An 18,772-nucleotide genomic window follows, 5' to 3' on the forward strand; every position below is an offset into this window, starting at 1 on the left:
TATGGCCACTCACAGCAAAGTAGGTCTGGTAATTTGATCTAAGTTTGGCTAAATGCCTGCTAAGCTCAGCCTGTGAACCTCACCAGGTAGACCCTAAGGCTAATTTAAAGGAAGATTTAGAGAAAAATGACAAGGATACTATTCCATGTACTCACAGTGGGGCTGGAGTGGGCTACCTGCTGTCTCAGTAATGTGCTAAAGTTTAACCTAGGAAAAATAGTTTATACTGAACATGCTACAAACAAGAAATGCAAAGAGAGCCAGTGCAGCAGAGAACAGTGAGCTAATGGAAAAACATCTGCTCCCCCGAGTTATGTACAGCAGGAACTTTTTTTTTCCCTTTCGCAAAACACTTGTGATTTATTTATTTTATTCCATATGGGCCAGTTCCTGGGAAAAAGCTGTGTTAGAGGAGATGGGCTTTGTTCCACAAGAAAGTGTTGTTGGAACCAGTAGGCTGAAGTCTCCAACATGCTGGTCTGCAGCCATGAAGCCAGATCCTGGCAGCAGCCAGGGGTGCAGCCAGGCCCTCCCCTGCTGCCCCCTGCTCACCCAGCACAGCTTGTGTTTGCACAGCCTGCACATGGGCACTTCACTGTTTCTCTTGTTCCAAGCTTTTAGCAGTCCTAAGCCCCCCCAGGTTATTAGCTCTGATATTGAAGGTATTAATCAGGTGTGGGAGACATCTTTATTGATGTTGCCAGAATGGCTGGGTCAGATACTGTCCTGTAATGCAGCACTGGTTGTTGAACCAATTCTAATATTTTTATTTCTTTTTTTAAGTGCTACCAAATTTTAGAATTTCAAGTTTAGAATATCCCCATTCTCTGCTTGAGTTCTTGAGCTCCATAAATGCTGCTAATTTTTGTGTGTCTTTACAGTGACACAAAGCACTGTGAAAAGCTGGAACCTGGTGAGGGGGAACAGGAAAGAGTTGTATATAACACCTCAATTTCTAAGGAGAACAAAGGTGTCCTGCAAAGATGGCTCCCCTGCAGTATTTATTTACTAGGAGGGATTAGGAGCACTTCAGCTGGTGATAGAAATGGTAAAGTGGGCTGGTTTTGTCCCCTTCAAAATGAAGTTAGGAAGCCAGCAGTAGTTCTGTTGAGCCTCCTGGTTCAGCAAGGTCTGTTCTAGATTTGTGGTAGAGACTAAAGATCACCAAATCCCCATTTCTCTTCATCTGCACATCCTCAAGAGGGATTAATAAGTTTTTTCCTACACTTTCCAGTTTGATTTATTTTATCTTCTGTCAACAGTGAGTTTAAAAAGCCAAAAGGATTGTTGCAGCCTTATATCAGTACAGGGCATTTGAGACTGGCTCCTCCATTCCTGAGCCTTCTGGATGTTTCTCATTGCTGGAGCAGGATGTGAAACTTTGTGGACTGGTAATTCTTTGGCATGGACAATCTTCAAAGACACATAAATTTTCTCAAAATCTGGGACATGCAAACATTCACATGTGTCTTGAACACTCACTTGTGATGGAAACAGGCAGCAGCTACCAATGCCTTTTGTTTAGCATTCTGTAGAAAATTTGCCAAGAGATGGAGAGAAACCTGTTGCACTGCCAGAGAATAACTGAGGGTACTGAAAAGTAGTGTTTCCTCAGCTGCTCAGTAAGTTTGGACAAGTGATAAAATGTACACAGTCATGAAGAAGGAGGCAGGACATTTGTTCATACCAGAGACAGAAAATAGCAATTTACACTTAACTGGGCTGTTAGTCATGTTATGACTGCACCATTTAGTATAGAAGGTAGCTTGTGGCACTTATGTACTGCTTCCAAAAACATTCACTCTAATGCTGCATTTGCAAATAAAGAAACTTGGTGGTCATTTCAGGCCCTGTGACCTGAAGCTTGGGAATTTGAAGCCAGTCCCTGGAATTCAGTTTGCAGGTAAAGAGAGGGTGTACATCTGTTGCCTCATTCAAGAGAGCAAGTGGCTGAGCTCAGGTGTATGGGAACAAGCAGCAGTTTCTGTGCTTCATTTCTGTATCAAACGTTTGCATCAAATGAAATTATTGTACTCAGGATATGCCTGCAGGAATCTTCTGTCTAATCTGCCACGAATTGTCAAGCTACTGCATGCAGGGTGGTGTCAGAGCATGGAACAATGACTAAAGCTCACCTGGCAGTGAGGAGAGGCAGTGGTTGGACCCTTTGTCATGGTAATAGCTCGGTAGTCACTGCTGATGGCAGAGCTGTCTCAGAGTGGGTCTTTCCAGCTGGCTAAGGGCTCCTGCAGTAACAAGCACTAATAACTCCTGAAGGCAGATGATATGGAACAGAAATCACCTTCCAACACCCTCACAGATATGTTCACCTTCTTGAGTGTGAAGGGCTGCTCTGCACTGTGCCATCCTGCTGGGCATTTGGCTGTTACCCTGGCCATGTCACTCTGCAGTAACATTTTTGGGGTGGACAAGAGTAGAGTGCTTTAGATGCATCAGGCACACACAACAAGGGATGTAGAGCAGTCTACTTTGTGGGAGTTAAGTGCTGCCTCTTGGATAACACCAAACATGATTCACAAGTAATAAAATTTTAATTCTTGCATTGTTCACATTGCAGAAAAACATTTCAAATCTCTTTGATTTCTTTAGGCTAGAATTAAAATAGTTGCTGCAGTGACAAGCACTCTCACTCTTGACACTGCTTTGAAATGGGGAATAGAGTCAGTGTTTAAGGTGATGTTGAACAGCTCTATTTCTCAGACAACAGTGTGATGCAGACATGACTGGATTACACTGTTGTTACACCCCTGATGGACTCCCTAACAGAACTCTGCAAATAATTTTATCTTGGACAAAATAAAGGGGCTGACTGTAGGACATCCATCTTTGTCAGTGTTCTGGGAATTGCTCTTGGTCTGTGCATTTGTTAGGGGTCTTCGGAGAGCGAGTAGATGATATGCTTCTGGCAATTTTCATTTGATTAAGAATCTTTACTGTAGATGAGTTTATATGCTAGCAGAAATAGCTGAAAGAACTAGGAGCTTGTAATAGAAGTTAATCATAATCTCAGTGCAGAGGTGTGCTGCTCTCAGGGACTGGGCCCAGCATTAAAACAGGTGCATCAGTCCAGTTGCAAGTCCAGACAGAAGAGGCCATAGCCACAGGACAGCAGCTGTTTGGAAGAGCAGCAGAATAGTTTGGACAGTATTGCAAGAGAGCACAAATAGGAAACAAAGTGAATCTGAGAAAGGAATGAATCGTGCTAGGCTGAGCCTTGAAGTCAGCTGTGGTCTCAGGGCAGGCACAGGCTTCAAGAACTGAATGCAAGGAGAGATTGAACCTGTCTTGGCCCATCCATGCAGTGCACTGTCTCTTTCCTGTAGGTGAGAGTGCTGAAATATTCCCTAATGTCATTCACACTCAGAGTTTCAATCATTATTCCAGAGAATAATAGAAGAGTGGTACATGCAGGATCATCATCTCTCTGCTCAGTAGCATTCAGAGAGCTTTTAGGTCAAAACAGATGTAAATTTATTGAAGTTTTTATGGAGATGGTTAAGTAAGAGAGAGCAAGGAAGCTTGGTTTTAGATTCAAAGCTCTGAAGAAAGTCAGTACCAAGAACAATCTAGGACAATAATGAGAGGTTCATAAATGGTTTCCCTGAAGCATTGACCCTTTCACAGGATAAGAATTATAGATACTAGATACCTGTGTCAGCATGAGAAGTTATTCTCTGCTTTGAAGTGGAACTGGATGCCAAGTCTCTTTAACAGAATTTCCTCAGAAAGGCTGCAAATTTGGTTAGATGTTATTTACAGCAAAATTAGCTTATATAAGGAGATAGGCTGATTAATCCAATGGTCAGGAAGCTGCTGACTGACCCAGGTAACATGAAAGCAGGTGTTTCAGTACTTTCCGTACCACTGAGGGTTTTACCATGGTAAATTTAATAGGTCCTTGTTTTTTGAGTTTGATTTCTGCCTCTAGCTGTGTTTTTATTCCATGTTACATAAGCATATCTTGTTAATCTGTAAATAAAATGAGTGTGTAATAGAAGTGAAAAATGAGTTTACAGAAAGCACATTTTAATGCAGACCTAAATGATGTCCTTTAATGTCTATTTTTAGCTGGGTAGCTGAAAATTTTAGCACTCCTTTCCTTTCATAACCAAAAGGCACCCCTCTCATTCTTTTTTATGCAAATTAGGACTCCCACACCATTAAATCATTTTTATTGACTATTGTGCCTGCAAAGAAATGGACCGAACTTTAATATGCTACATTACCATACCATAAAATACAATTTGTAGTTCTTATTTAGATTCTGTGTTGCTGTACTTCCTCTAAATAATTGTTATTACTGAAGAAAATTTACAGGCACCATAGAAAGAATAAGTGCTCTCTATTTTGCATGCATTGAAGCAGCAGCCATGCATGATTTCACATCTAAACCCACTTGCTCCCAGTTCTCTTCTGAAATGAAACAAGTCACATGATGCTCTTAGATGCTAATAGAGCTTTAAGTATGGCAGTATCCAGAACTTCTGCTGACTTCAAACAGTGCCAGGATTTCACCCCTTCTTTTGTGCTGCTAAGTTTGTGCAAACTTTGGGGATGGAGTGTTCATCTTCAGGCTGTGAAGTGTCACTTTGCACATCCCCAGGCTCATTAATGCCACATGCATGGCGTCAGCTGCTATGCAGCACTTGGCAGGAAAACACTCTGTTCCTTGGAAGTGCAAGGAAAATACTGTCCTCCCACCAATTTTTGCATAAGGCTGTGCACATATTCAGCTTGACAAGGTACATGGCCTTGCCTTCTGTTATTATAGATAGCTGCAGCCTCTTGGAGCCAAGGGAAGGGATGCATGCAGAGATTTTATGATTAACCAGGAAGAAATGTGTATGAGTCATTCTGAAAGAGTATAACTCTTCTGAAGGAACTAATATTTTGCTCATGTTGACAGCCTTGGAGAATGACATTTATCTTATACCACAACCCAGGGATGGCTGAGAAATATTCAAGCATTTTCTCAACAATGTCTCACCCTTCTTCTAGAAAGGTCACCTCAGAAGTGGAAGGGTGTTCAGCCATGCTGTCATTTCACTACAGAATCATTTTTGGTGTGCCAGTAGAAATGCCATTTGTGATCCCAGTCTCATAGGCCAAGGTGGAGCCTTCCTGTGGTCAGGCAGGGGACTGCCTTTGAGATGCTTCCCTGGTCACCTCTAGCAAGCTCCACGTCACCAAGCCAAGTCCCCACAGTCATCTGGGTCTTCCAGTGTTTCAAAATTGCAGTTTCAAAGATGTTCAAGAGGAATTTTCACTCTAATTTTCCCCCTCACAGAGACTTCCTAAGAATATTCACTGCCTTAAAAAGTCAGGACATTTAAGGTTGTGTCTAATTTCAGAATTGTTATTCTAAATCTAGAGCCTGAATTAGTAATTTTGAATTGGACTCTTGAACTGTCAATACTTACTGAATGATGTCAGTTAAAAAAAATAAGAGAGAGACACTGAGTTTTTGCAGTAAGAGCATGTAGAACACAGGTTATGGACCAAAGAGCAGTGCCTGCCTGTATGAAGAGAATTATTTCATCTACATACATGCTTACATACGTGTGTATGTGTATATATGTATAAAAACAGTTTCCCTTTTCAATTACATGTGGCAGTGAAAAACTGAGTATCACTTTTTGACCTTTTGAAAGAATTAGAATATTTCAGTTGGAAGGGATCTACAATTATCCAGTCCAACACCACAATTATCTTGTCCAAATTCTGACAAATGTTAAAGTTCAACCATGAGATATGTTATGAAATTTATCATGAGACATTATTTTATTAACAAGTTGACATTCAAACATGTAAATATGCCTGTTACATATTTTTTTCTAAGCTAACCACTAAGATAGTTGCTGATAGTTCAAGAAAGTAAGTGAGCAGTCTCTTCCAAGAGCTATATTTTGTTTTTCTGTAATGTATGAGGATGTAAATGGATGAATACACACTATAAATAAGTCTATATTATAAGGGCCTTTTGATTTTAACAGTCTCTGAAAAATTAAGAGACACTTGTCTCATAAACTTGCCAAATAAGAAGAGAAAAACATTTTAAATCATCTTTTTAAATGGGAAAGTACTCTCCTAAGTTATCTAGTGTCCAGCTCAGATGTGTCCTATTACTCTGACATTTTTGAAGTTCTCAGTAGACAGTGATGGCTTACTCTGTTCTTTTTTTCTCCCCCAGATTATTTGGAAATACCTGTGATGACTCCAAGTAGCCTCCTTAGAGCTCAGTTCAGCACTGTTTACCTTCCCAATGGAGAAATCCTTAAGGCCTTTGTCAGGACACCACCCAAAGGTGTCCATGAACATCTGGATAGATCCCTTAGCACTAAGAGAAGATACACTCAATGAATCCAGTCATGATAATAAGCACTAACCATAGTACAAAGCATTGTGCAGGATCATGGCCTCATGTTTTAATATGCTTAAGTCAGATGATATATAATTAATATGAAGAAAGGTCTCTGCTTCATTTCATCTAATGGCAGGGTGTTCTTTGCTTTATTTTTATGGCTTGGTGTTTTGTTTTTCCTTCAGCTGAACTCTTCCTGGAACAGCAGCATCTCAAAGAAGCAGGCTTTTGTACCCAGGAGGCAGCTAGTCTTTTCCCCACATCTCATGCTGTACTGTACATGCGTGGGAGGCTTGCAGAGATGAAAGGCAATTTGGAGGAGGCTAAGCAATTGTATGATGAAGCTCTCACCGTGAATCCAGCTGGAGTGGAAATTATGCACAGCCTGGTGAGTTTGCAGGGGCTCAGCTCCATTATAGTATTTATGTTCCTGATTAACTGTAATACAAGGGGAGAGGGCTTATGCTTGCTCTGGATGCCATTGTCTTCCTAATCCTGAGAGCAAGTGACCGTTCCAAGAATAAATTGGGTAGTTTGAACCTCTGTTTTAAGACTGGATTGAATTTTTTTTAACTAATTAGGACTTGTGTCAAAAGTAAATATTTTAATTGACAAAGGCTGATACTTTTGGGAGTCAACTCACTTACATTGTCTTTGCTGCTTTTCCTACTAACTGTTGTGCATTTTAAATAAGCAGTGCACTGATGTTTGAAAGTTGAAAGATCAGAACTAAATCATGATAGATAGATAGATAGATAGATAGATAGATAGATAGATAGATAGATAGATAGATAGATAGATAGATAGATAGATATGGGGTTTGTAAAACTTGGGCTGGTTTCTTGTGTCTGTTAAAATCAAGATAAACTATGAGTTTACAATAAAATGAATCTGATACTGTTATAAGCTGCAGCTTAGTTCCAGCCTTGTGTAGGGGCAGGGACTCCACACTTGTGGGGTTTTTTTTGGTAACACTCCTACCCAGCAAGTATTCTTTTTCTGTGGCACCAAGCCCAAAACTGTTTTCCAGACACTGAGCCTAGAGCTTAATAACAATAATAATTATACAGGGAGCTTTGTGGAAGACCAAAAGCCAGTTCTCATGTGAAATCAGAGCAGTTAATCATGTTTCATCAATGCTGTGTCTTGTTAACTGTAGCCCTTACCAGGTCTCTCAGTAACTTTAGAAGTTTGTCTTGACTAACTTAATTTTTACAGGAATTTTATATCCACGTGACTGCTTAGTGTCTTTCCTAGCATATTTGTATCACCTGTCATAGATTTGGTCCTGATGAAGTTTGCTGGCAACTCCAAAACTGAAGGGGTATCAGTGTACAAGAGATCAAACGTTAAGTGACAATTAACAAAAATAGTAGAACCTACAGGCAAAGGGCAAGATATCTGTAATAATAAATGTTCAGTACAAAAATAGCAAATGAATAGTTGGTGCATGTCAGGAGAATGTTACAAGGCTGCTGTACACGTCAGGCTTATATGGGGCAATAGTATTGTTGTTGTGATACAGCCTTCACAAATTCACTCAGTACAAACCAAGCTAGATGGAATTATGTTCTTTGCTCTGTCATAATTTAAGAGAAGTTGTTGATACCAGAGAAGCCATCAAATTAGGTGCCAACATGACACTAATACCTCTCATTTTTGTCTTATTTTATGGACATAACCACATTCTGAGTCTTCACATTTCAGTTGCTTGCAATTTTGTGAAACTATAGTAACTTGGAATAAAAGTTTCTAAGATGCACATCTCAGATGTTCTGGCCCAGTTTACTTCAGAAAATGTCATTCCAACATGGCTTTGCTGTTTCTGAAAAGGAGGCTAAAGGAGAGACCTTAAAAGCTTCTTCAATATCTACTTTATGGTGCCTTGTTATCTCCAGGTTTTGTCAGGAATGGGTAACATACGAATGTGCTTTTTACCATAATCTTTCTTAAGTTATCCAAGTTGTAACCTTTAAAAACACATATATGCTTAGTAGGTGAGTATTTCTGAAAGTTTTAAGGAGTCTGTGAATGCTGAAAGTTTTAAGGAGTCTGTGAATGCTTATTCCCCTCAAACTCCAGTAATTTTCAAGAAGGGCAAGAGAATGACTCTTGTAACTACAGGCCTGTCAGTCTCACTTCAGTGACTGGCAAAATGATAGACATTATGCCAGCAGGTATTGAAAAACACCTGAAAGGCAGTGCCATCATTGGGCACAGCCAGCATGGGTTCATGAGAGCACCTGTCCTGGGGCCATCCTGGGTGTATGTACAGCACGAGGGGCTGGAAAGCTGCTTCACAGAAAGGGACTTGGGCTCCTGCTCAGTGACAAGGTGAACACGAGCCAGCAGGGCCCTGGCAGCCAGGGGGGGCATCAGGCACAGCATCACAGCTGGGCAAGGGAGGGCATTGTCCTGCTGTGCTCTGAGCTGGGGCAGCCTCGCCTCCAGGGCTGGGGGCAGTTTGGGGTGCCCCAGTGTGAGAAGGGAGTTAAACTGTTAGAGGGTGTCCAAAGGAGGGCAGCCAAAACAGTGAAGGGTCTTGAAGGGAAGCCATATTGAGGAGCAGCTGAGGTCACATGGTCTGTTCAGCCTGGAGAAGAGGAGACTGAGGACAGCATTTACAACTTCCTCATGAGGGGAAGAGGAGGGGCAGGCACTGATCTCTCTCTGTGGTGACAGTGACAGGACCTGAGGGAATGGCCTGAACTTGTGTCAGGGAGGGTTAGGTTGGATATAAGGTAAAGATTCTTCACCCAGAGCATGGTTGGGCCCTGGAAATGGCTCCCAGAGAAGTGGTCACAGCACTGAGCCTGCCAGAGTTCAGGAAGCGATTGGACAATGCTCTCAGACACATGGAGTGACTCTTGGGGCTGCCTTGTGTGAGACCAAGAGACGGTCTCAGGGATTCTTGTGGGTCCCTTCCAGTTCAAAGTATTCTGTGATGATGTTTCAGTCAAGGAATGGATGTAAAATTTAGAACAGCTGAAAAAGACAGTAAGATGAGAAATTTGGGGGCAGAGACCCAGTCTGTAAGCAAGTAGAGAAGAGGAAAGAAACTGAAGAAGTGGAAGAAATACAGGTAGAAAATAGGGTAAGATAGCACCAGCTAAGATTGGATAGGTAAGAAGACGCATGGATGGAGGGGTGGGCATGCTGGAAAGAGGGAATTAAAGGGGTCAGTCTTAGGAGAATGACAAAGGGACAGGAACCTCTAAGATTAGTTCCTTTCCATGTCCTTCAGTCTCCTTAACATTCTGAATCTTTCCATCCTGGTGCCAGCAAATAAATATCAGTGAAAATCACTTGCTTAAGATGTACCTCACCTCCTTTAACTTGGCCCTGCTGGCAGACTGTGGTTCACACCTGTTAGCTAAGATAGCAGAGGTCTGGTGTATCCCTGCTGATATGAATCATGGCAGTAGTTACATGGTGCCACATAATGGCATTCCTTTATGTACTTTTCCAAAAGCTAGGAAATTGCACATAACAAGTTAGAAGCATCTGATGAGCAGTATAGAAATGTCTGTAAAGAAATTAATCATTCTGCCTTCAGAATAGAGCTGGAATAATGTGCAGTAAACAAGGCTTTTAGGGCTATACATCAAATAAAAAGGGCGAAAATAAAATATTGAATGGCTGCTAGCTAAGTGATTTTGTCCTGTGTACTGAATGAGACACTGTCCCCATGGAGAACTTAAGACTGGGTTTATGCAATTGAGGATGTAATGTGACAAGTGGTAAATTCTGAATCTCCTCGAGGCCATCAGAAGAAAACTGAATGTCTTTCAGAAATGTATGTATTAGCCAAGTACTAGCTGTACTTTTATTAAAAATACAAGTTCTTGAGCACAGTATGTTCAGTCCCCTACCAGGGAGAAATATATGTCTTGGATTATGCAAGAGGGCAAACTAGATTATGAACTAGATCCACGGTCTTTGAAATGATGCAAGACATGTCCACAGGCAGATGTAATTGAATTCACACATGTTTCTGTGCTAGTGCCCCCAGTTTGAATACATTGTTTTCCCACTCTAGTAGTACTGTTGTGGATATGTAATAATTTAGAGAAAGAGGATCTGCTTGTGAGAATTACTGTTTGGCTTGCTACAATTGCCATCCAACTGACCTAGTCCACTTTAAGGGAGAGCTCTGCTGTAGACAGTGCCGAGCCTCCCTGGTGCATCAGCATCAATTAGCAAAGTAGTCATGTTTCTTCCCCTGGGCTCTTGGAACTGGGTTGTCAAAGCTATATTTGGAAAATTCCAACCTGAAGAGTGTTGCTGACTTTAAATGAAGGGCACAGATCTAGCAATGAATGAGTCCATTGGGTGTCAGTAACTTCACCTTTATCTGGGGTAGAGTCACCACCATAATACACATAAGCTGTCTCTGCACAGCTGAAAATGGCTGTGTTTTGCTGTGACTATAGGGTGCTTACAATAGCGATCAAATTAGCGTGTTTTCCGTATAAAGCATGCTGCAGCATGGCAGAGCAGCACCGTACAGCAGCACTGCAGTGCCAAGAGTGTCCCAGGGGGTGGGTGCCATGCTCTGCTTCATCCCAGGGGCCTTTGGCACTTTTTGTCCAATGCTGTGGTTGGGAAACCACAGGCACTTGGAAAATCCTACACACAGCAGCTGTGCTGCTTCCTGTAACACTTGCAGTTTCTGAGTGATGTCACAGGATCCTTAAGCCTGGATCAGGAATCCACCAGTGGCCTTTACAAAGTACTACTGGCTAATACCTAATCTAAGGAAGTATATTTGTTGAGGAATTTTGTTGTCATTTGAAAGAGACACACAGAACCAGTTTTTGGGGCTATTTGAAGCATAATCCTGGTGAGATGAGTGGCTACTCCTTTGGTTAGATAGCTGTTGGCTGCCAGAAACAACTTGGGTTGGCCCCTAAAAATTGTACATCCTATGAGACCATAGTTTCTTTAATAAATACAACTTGCTAGGGTTCTTTTTCCACATTCCTCCTGATGCCATCTCAAAAATTTCCGTGATCTCTTCCTTTACTAGAACAACTCTGTTTCCTTCTTCCCTTTCACAGGCTCCTTCTGGGGGCTGCTTGCAAGGGTCATAGAGCATTTCTCCCTCCTGGGGGCTGATGGAGTTTCTACTGAGCAAGTATCTTTGCTGGTCTGGAAACAACGGCTTAGTCCATGTCTCCTTCTCTTACACTGTGACCTGTGACAGCACATTTCTACAACCAAATAACTATGGCTTTCTTCAGTATGTACCAAATTTGGTTATATAACATCATGCAATGCACAGCTTTGGGATGGTGATAACAAAACTGACATGTGCCCAACCAAGTCAGAAAATATAACATAAGCTGGGGCAGATGACACCTCCTTTTAAAGCAATACACAAATCCACCTACCGGCATGTAACTAGAGAAAGACACTGAAATTTGTTAGTTCCCAGCCACTGTGCATTCAGTACCATTCTCACTTTTGATTCAGAGGAGGAGAAAATCAATGCCAGCACATTGGATTTGAGTCCGAAAGCTCTGTATGTGATATTGCAAGTTAAACTAAACACTTACCGAGATATTTGGAAGACTCCTGCCCAGCATGCATCTCACACAGCACTTTGTCAAGTCACAGCAATTCTCAACATGTTTTAGTTCAGGGAAGAAGAGAAAGAATCATCAATTTAAAAGGGAAGGAAATGGACATCCTCATCTCCATCACTGTGCCAGATGTAATGAAAACAATAAAAAATACCATCAAAACAAAGCAAAAAAAATTACTTGACTCATACTTGGATAGTACTGAATGCCATGGAAAACTGTAATGATTTCTTGTTTCTCTTGAAGGCTGGGGCAAGGGCAATAAGGTTGGTATCAGAATGCAGTGTAGCTGTCTGCACTACCTCATCCCTATCCTTGATAGCAAAACAAAGCTGCTATATATTGCGTTTTGTTCATAATGTGTTCCTGTTCTGTTGTGATCACTTGAATGGGTGGAAAACACGATCTTGTGATCACATTTGATTTGCTCCATAACGAAATCAAAGAGAATACACAGCTAACAGAGGTTGTGCTAATTGTAAGAGTTGTTCTTTGGTTGTCATCTGCACAATGAAAAATAAGATTGGCAGCCATGCAGGAAGGGTTCACGGTCACAGAGTACTCTCCAACTGAAGTTGGAAAAACAAACTGGATTTAAGTCACCTAAGCTGGGCCAGTAAATTGACTGTAGGCTGTTTGGTGACTGTAGTTTTCCAAGATTAGTGTAGATTGTGGCCTTCCCACAGGAAGACCTGGTTATTGTCTGGGAGAAGTTCTTTGTGGAAAATGCAGTTGGGGACATAGTACCCACATACCAGAATCACAGGATGGTTGAGGTTGGAAGGAATCCTGGGAGATTTTGTAGTCCAACTCCAGCTCCCTCCTTAACAGGTTCAGCTAGAGCAGGGTACCAGGACCATGTCCAGCTGGGCAAGTTGCTCTAAGGATGGAGCAACCTCTGTGCAGTCTCTTCCAGTGTTTGATCACCCCTACAGTAAACAGACCTTTGAGTAATGTTTAAATGGAATTTCTCGTGTTTCTGTTTGTGCCCTTTCAGTCATGGGATATCCCTGAGAAGTTCTGAGAGGTTCCACTTCTTTGCACCTTACCATCAGGTATTTAACTGTACTGATAAGATCTCCCCTCTCTCCTACAAGGCTGAGCAGTGCCAGCTCTCCACTTCTCCTTGTATGACAGATGCTCCAGTTCCTTGCTGATCTTGATGCCCCTTTGCCTGGACTCTCTCCAGTGTGTCCATGTCTTGTACTGGAGAGCCCAGAACTGGACACAGTACTCTGGGTGTGGCCTCACCAGTGCTGAGTGGAGGTGCAGGATGAACTCCCTCAACCTTTTGGCAGCACTCTTCCCAATGCAGCCCAGGATACTGTGAGCTGCCTTTGCTGCAAGGGCACACTGCTGGCCCATGGCCAGCTGCTTGTTCACCAAGTCCTTTTCTGCAAAGCTGTGCTTCATCCAGCCATCACCCTCCCTCCCCAAAGTGAATCTGAAGCTATTACCAGGAATTTTTTCTGCAAGCAGATACTAAACATAACATTGGCATGACTGCATCAGGTCAGGCCAGAGGTTCAACTGCTCCTTCTCACCAGCAGCAGCAAAGTGTCTAGGAAGGAATGAGGCCAGGGCAGGCATACATGCTACTTCTAAGGTTAGGACTTAGCATGGGGACATCCCAAAGTAGAGGTGGATTGTACTTGCATAGTAATTCCTAGTGGATTTTTCCTTCATTAGCTTGTCCTGAGCCTGTGTTAAAACTTTCATCATCCACAATACCTTTTGGCAAGGAGACTCACAGGTCTCTTTTCTGCTGTACAAAGACCTGCCAAATTCTCTGTGTTCTTGATGCAGCTCTTCTTAGCCACACTGATGCACCCTATTTTCACTTTGGAAGACATACCTTACTGCTGATTCTTATTCATCCCCTTCCCATTACTGATTTTGCAGGTATCTGTCACTGAGCCAGTTTCATTCCTTTCATTATTGCTGTTACCTCTCTCTGAACTTCTTACTGTTCTTTTTAAGATGAGCAGGCTAGAGCAAATAATGGATTTACAGAAAAATAGCTTAGCTTCAAAGGCAGTGTTTTAGATTCAGTGTTTAAAAAACCCCTCCCCACCCCTTAGTCTTTTACTCATGTAATTATATCTATATCCATTTTCATAGAAATACTAGAAATAGTGTTCTATTTCAGCTCGTTTGTATTAACCTGATTTTTTAATCAAAGCTCTGTTTCTATCTCCTCATGCCTATAGAGGCTGGATTTTATTTTCTGAGTGGTGAGCATCTCTGATAAATGTGTGCTTATAAATAATAGCAGTAAGCAGTGTAACACCTGTCTCAGGTCCTTGCAGAGATGTCAGTGTCCCAGTCTGTGAGTAGAACACAGCCAGCAAGTGTGCAGTTCTAGTCTTTGCTAGATAGATATATATACACACTTCATTTTGCTTGCCAGAGACATCCTTTTAGCTGGCAGAACACAAATCTTGCTCTGCTGGTAATGCTAGAAGCTGAAGAGCTTGACTGAGAACAGATTTTTTATAGATTATGTTCCTAAGACAAGTGCATTGCTCTTGATTAGATTTGAGTGTTTAAAAACTATATGATGCTTTATTTAAATCTTCTGCTCTTAATTGTTCAGTGGGGTGCAAGGGCTGAATAAAAAGAAAAAGACTTTGCAATGTCTTGGACTGTTTAATTTGGCCTTCATTGTGTACTTAGGATGCAATTTCATGTTCATTTTAGTAGAAGAGTCACCTATTGTCTCCAGACTCGCATTTGGTAGCATCAGGGTAATTTGAAGACTACAGTTTTTACTGATTAGTACATGGAAATGAATTATTTCTGTTCATTTATTTCGTTTTACCTCACAGTATGGTGCATGCATCCTTGTTTTCAAAGGCATCCATTCACGTAATAAAACATGGCTTGATTGCTTAATATTTTCAAGGATGACATGTGTTACTTCCTTGGGGATCTGTTTCATGCTGCCATGCAGTAATGGTATAAATCACAGGGCAGATTCTCTGCATGGGTAAATTATCATGGCTCCATCATACCAAGGTTTGTATGTCTTGTAAGGTAGCTAGGATGCTAATTAAAACCATTTTTACCTTCAATACTGAAATTGGAATGCAGTCTATGTTTAAATGTGAGAACAAAAGAGCTTAGTTTTCACATTAATTGAGTTATTTATCTTCTAAGGAACTGTTTTGTGTGTGTAGTTTACCCAATTTGTTGGCTGTTTTGTAGATAGGTATGCTGTGGTCTGTTTCTGTTTTCTACAGACATTTCTTGCTCAGTTTTTTGTATTTGTGTACAGAGAATTGAACATGACAATTAAAATGCATGCCCCAGTCTCTAGGACAACTGTGCATTTGTCCTGAGTGTAATTAGGTGGATAATTGTGTCTGGAGAGACACAGTGAATGACCTGTTTTTGTCTGTTCTGGAGAGACTTCTTCCTGCTGCTCCCCTTGCTCCTGCTTTGGCAAAGGCAGTAAGCAGAGTTAAGGACTGGGCAATTTTGAGGAATTGGACAGTTGTACTACTTTTGTGATAATGAAAAATAGTTTTCATTATCACAGCTACTAATTAAGAGGAATCTTTGAGAAACTGCTGTCATAAGAACTTGAATTGCAGTAGTTAATGCCTGCAAAATAAATTTTTAACTGTTCTTTAGCATACAAAACCACTGAAGATTTACTCTTTCTAAGGGTCTGGGGGTCTTTTCTTAAAACACATATACTTTACATTCATTACTTTAAATATTTTTGTATGGTGTCAGATGTAAAATGTAAAACAGAATGTAACACCTGCTTCAAGAGACAGTTATTCTAAGGTTTGAAGGTATATACTGACTACAGTTTTTATTGCATGCTGTCTGTGTAATCCGAGGTTGGTGAGGCTTATGAGTTATAGCAAAAATGCATAGAAACAGAAATATACCAACCAATACTGCATGTTAAAGTACTCCAGGCACTCCCTAGAGCATATCCTGCAGGCCTGAGCTGTGCTGCTGGGGCTGTGTGGGGGTGCTGCTGCAGAGGGCATCTCTTGGTGTCTCAGAGAGACACAGAGCGCCCAAAGCAAATATTTGAGAGCAGGCGTGCTCCAGGTTTCTCTTCCCAAACTAAGCACCGTTTCCTGGTATTTATCAAAGCACTTCAGGCTGGGGCTTTGCTACTGTTGTGCAACAGGGTGTGCCTTTCTCTTCCAGAGAGCAAAGAGCTGCAACTCCGTCATTTTCCATTGAAGGCAATTCAGTGGAGAGGCTGGAGAGGAGGTGGAGCCCTGGCTCTCACCACCGCTGGCACGGCCAGCCCTGCTGCACTTTCAGCTCTGATTATGTGTCACACTTTACTCTAAACCTCTGTAAAACAGGGATGAAGCTACTAATCTACTTCATCTGGGGTTTGTGGAGCTTAATTAATATCTGCACATACTTTCAGATGACAGACACACTGTAAGCGCAAAATCTTATTTATTCTAATTATATGTCTAGATGCCTTTATTCATGGGGGATTTTGGACCACAAATTATTTTAGACAAAGTACTGCAACTGTTCAGCACAAATGATGTGCTTTACAGCTTTGAGTACCCTTATGTCCCTAACTGTAAAGTAGTGGTGAAAACATCATTGTGGTGGGAGTGAGATTTAGGAGGCAGATCTGCAAACTCTTTCTTCCTCTAGCAAGGATTTTTTTCATTAGAGGAATATGCTGTGCCTGTGTGTTGTGCCTTGCCCTCAACTGTATGGATACATTGTTAGAGTGGTGCTGTGAAGGACAGAGTAAAACAGAAGCAAACGTGACTCTGAGGACTTTCTAGCACAGCCCCCTCCTCTTCCTGGGGATAAGATATGACAACGCCTGCAAAAAATAGCTTTTTGCAGGGGGAGGGAGGGTGCTTCCTTTCTCTGGCAGTGAATGTATCCTTCTGCTCTGCAAATTCAGTACAAGCAGACCATCCTTGTACCAGTACAGCTCTGCAGTTTTTCCCTGGTGAGAAAGGGGTTGGATTTTTTAAGGGAGAGATGACAGACCTAAAGGTAGAAGCAGCATTAGAATAACAGTCATTACAAGCAATTCCAAAAATGGAGCAACCTTGAATGAAGTGCCTTTTTTTTTCCTTTTCCTTCCTTAAGTAAGCAATAGTGACAGTCAACAGGAGATTTGAGCCACCCAGAGGAAGAACCAGTGACGTCTTCTGCCCTGCAGCCCTGAGAGCTGCAAACACTGGGACTCTCTTAGGTCTACCTAATATGGAGTGCACAAGAAAACACTGCAAGGGTGAATTTGCTAAGTCCTAATATCCAGCAGGATATTTTTGGACTGCTCTGATAGTACAGAACATTTAAACATTTCAGCCCACCCCATAAGTTTTCCCTCCATGTGGGTAAGTCCCTATATGCTGTGAACAGTTTTTCTCACTGCTTTTTTTTTCTGTTCAATGCACTGCATTTCTCCAGTACATTTGGAGAACAGGCAGATGGTGATATATAGGTGCATAAGAGAGAAGGGGAGGGGAAAGAATTGGAAGGAACAGAAGAGACAGAAAAAAGCATAGACTGCTGCTTACTTTAAAAATACCAGGATAAGGCATTGACCATTCAGAGACAGTTAAAATCACTTTTTTTCTTCCTCCATTAGCTGTTCCGTAGGATGTTTCTTCCTTTTTCATCTCTCTCCACCTTGTAGATCTCTGCAGGACATGAACCCAACCCTGATTTGCCCCAGATGGCTATTTCAATGCTATTTATTTGCTATTTTATCAAAGAAAGGTAAAATTCACTAAGAATCTTAAGTGAACTTAGGTCAGAAGCTTGTTCCAGTGGTGTGGAGGGAGTATCTGAAAGCGACAGAAGAGACAACCCAGGACCAAGAAATTGGGAGGAAGTCCTCAGCCCTTTGGAAAACTCAACTCCTGAGTCAGGAACTTACTATACATATCCTGATAGCTCTTTGCAACATGTAAAATTGTGCATTTTTTACATTTTTTTACATTTTTTTAAACATTTTTTCCTCTTGCTTCTTTCCTCTTGTCCTTCCTCATGCTTCTATAAAGCTCTAGTCTATCAATGAGCTGCTGTTTAATATTGCTAATGTGACTTTTGCCTATGTTTTCCCCAAAGTAGTCGAGAGAATCCCTGGCTGGAAAAAGATGGCGTGCAGGGGGGAAGCCACAGAGAAATGAAAGGCCTGTGATCATCAGGGATGGGTGTCATGGTTTGACACTGGCACAATGCCAGTGCCCCATGAAAATATACTTCCCTGGTGTTCGCTGTGAGATGTGACCAGGAAATAAGCAAAGCAGGCCTCTACCTTAGAAAAAAGTTTATTAACTAAACTACAAAAGGAAAAAACCACACACACACACACGCACACACACACCTGGAAAATGAAAACTCCACAAAAAGCATTTCCTCCTCCCCCCCACCACATTTCCAGTACATCTTCCAAATTTCAGCTCTCCATCCATCACCCTGTAAATACTCAATTCCAGTCCATCAAGAGGAGAGGAGTCCTTCTTGGGGCCATGGTGACCTCTTCCTTGCATGCCCAGCGCTCCCACCACTGGACAAGGAACAGAGCTGCTTCAAGGGTTATCCTTTTAAGGGTGCTTTGACCAGTTCCAAAAAAAAGCACAGTTTTCTCTCATCTCGGGACCTCTTGTCCCCCCCATACTTGTCTACCCCCTGGGGCCGGGGGGTCTCCAAAACTGAACCCTCTCAGTTCTGAGCCATCGCCTCCCCCCTGCATGCAGCCTCTGTGTCGCGAGGAAGCATGGTTCTGTCCATGGCTGTACCAAAAAGAGTCCAGCAACCAGCTACTCCATCATCTCTTTCCGGC

At 41.9% G+C, this 18,772-nt stretch overlaps 1 protein-coding gene across 2 annotated transcripts in view; it reads left to right on the forward strand.

The window, feature by feature from the left end:
- Window positions 1-18,772, forward strand: part of TTC7A (tetratricopeptide repeat domain 7A) — a 167,593-nt gene that overhangs the window by 121,047 nt on the left and 27,774 nt on the right. For both annotated transcript variants that reach the window (XM_005416310.2, XM_031060383.1), the window contains exon 18: window positions 6,568-6,770. In XM_005416310.2, coding sequence (XP_005416367.2) covers window positions 6,568-6,770 — 203 coding nt within the window. The remainder of the gene's footprint in view (window positions 1-6,567; window positions 6,771-18,772) is intronic.

The sequence above is a fragment of the Geospiza fortis genome, unplaced genomic scaffold, assembly GCF_000277835.1.
Source record: "Geospiza fortis unplaced genomic scaffold, GeoFor_1.0 scaffold41, whole genome shotgun sequence".
Classification (NCBI taxonomy): domain Eukaryota; kingdom Metazoa; phylum Chordata; class Aves; order Passeriformes; family Thraupidae; genus Geospiza; species Geospiza fortis.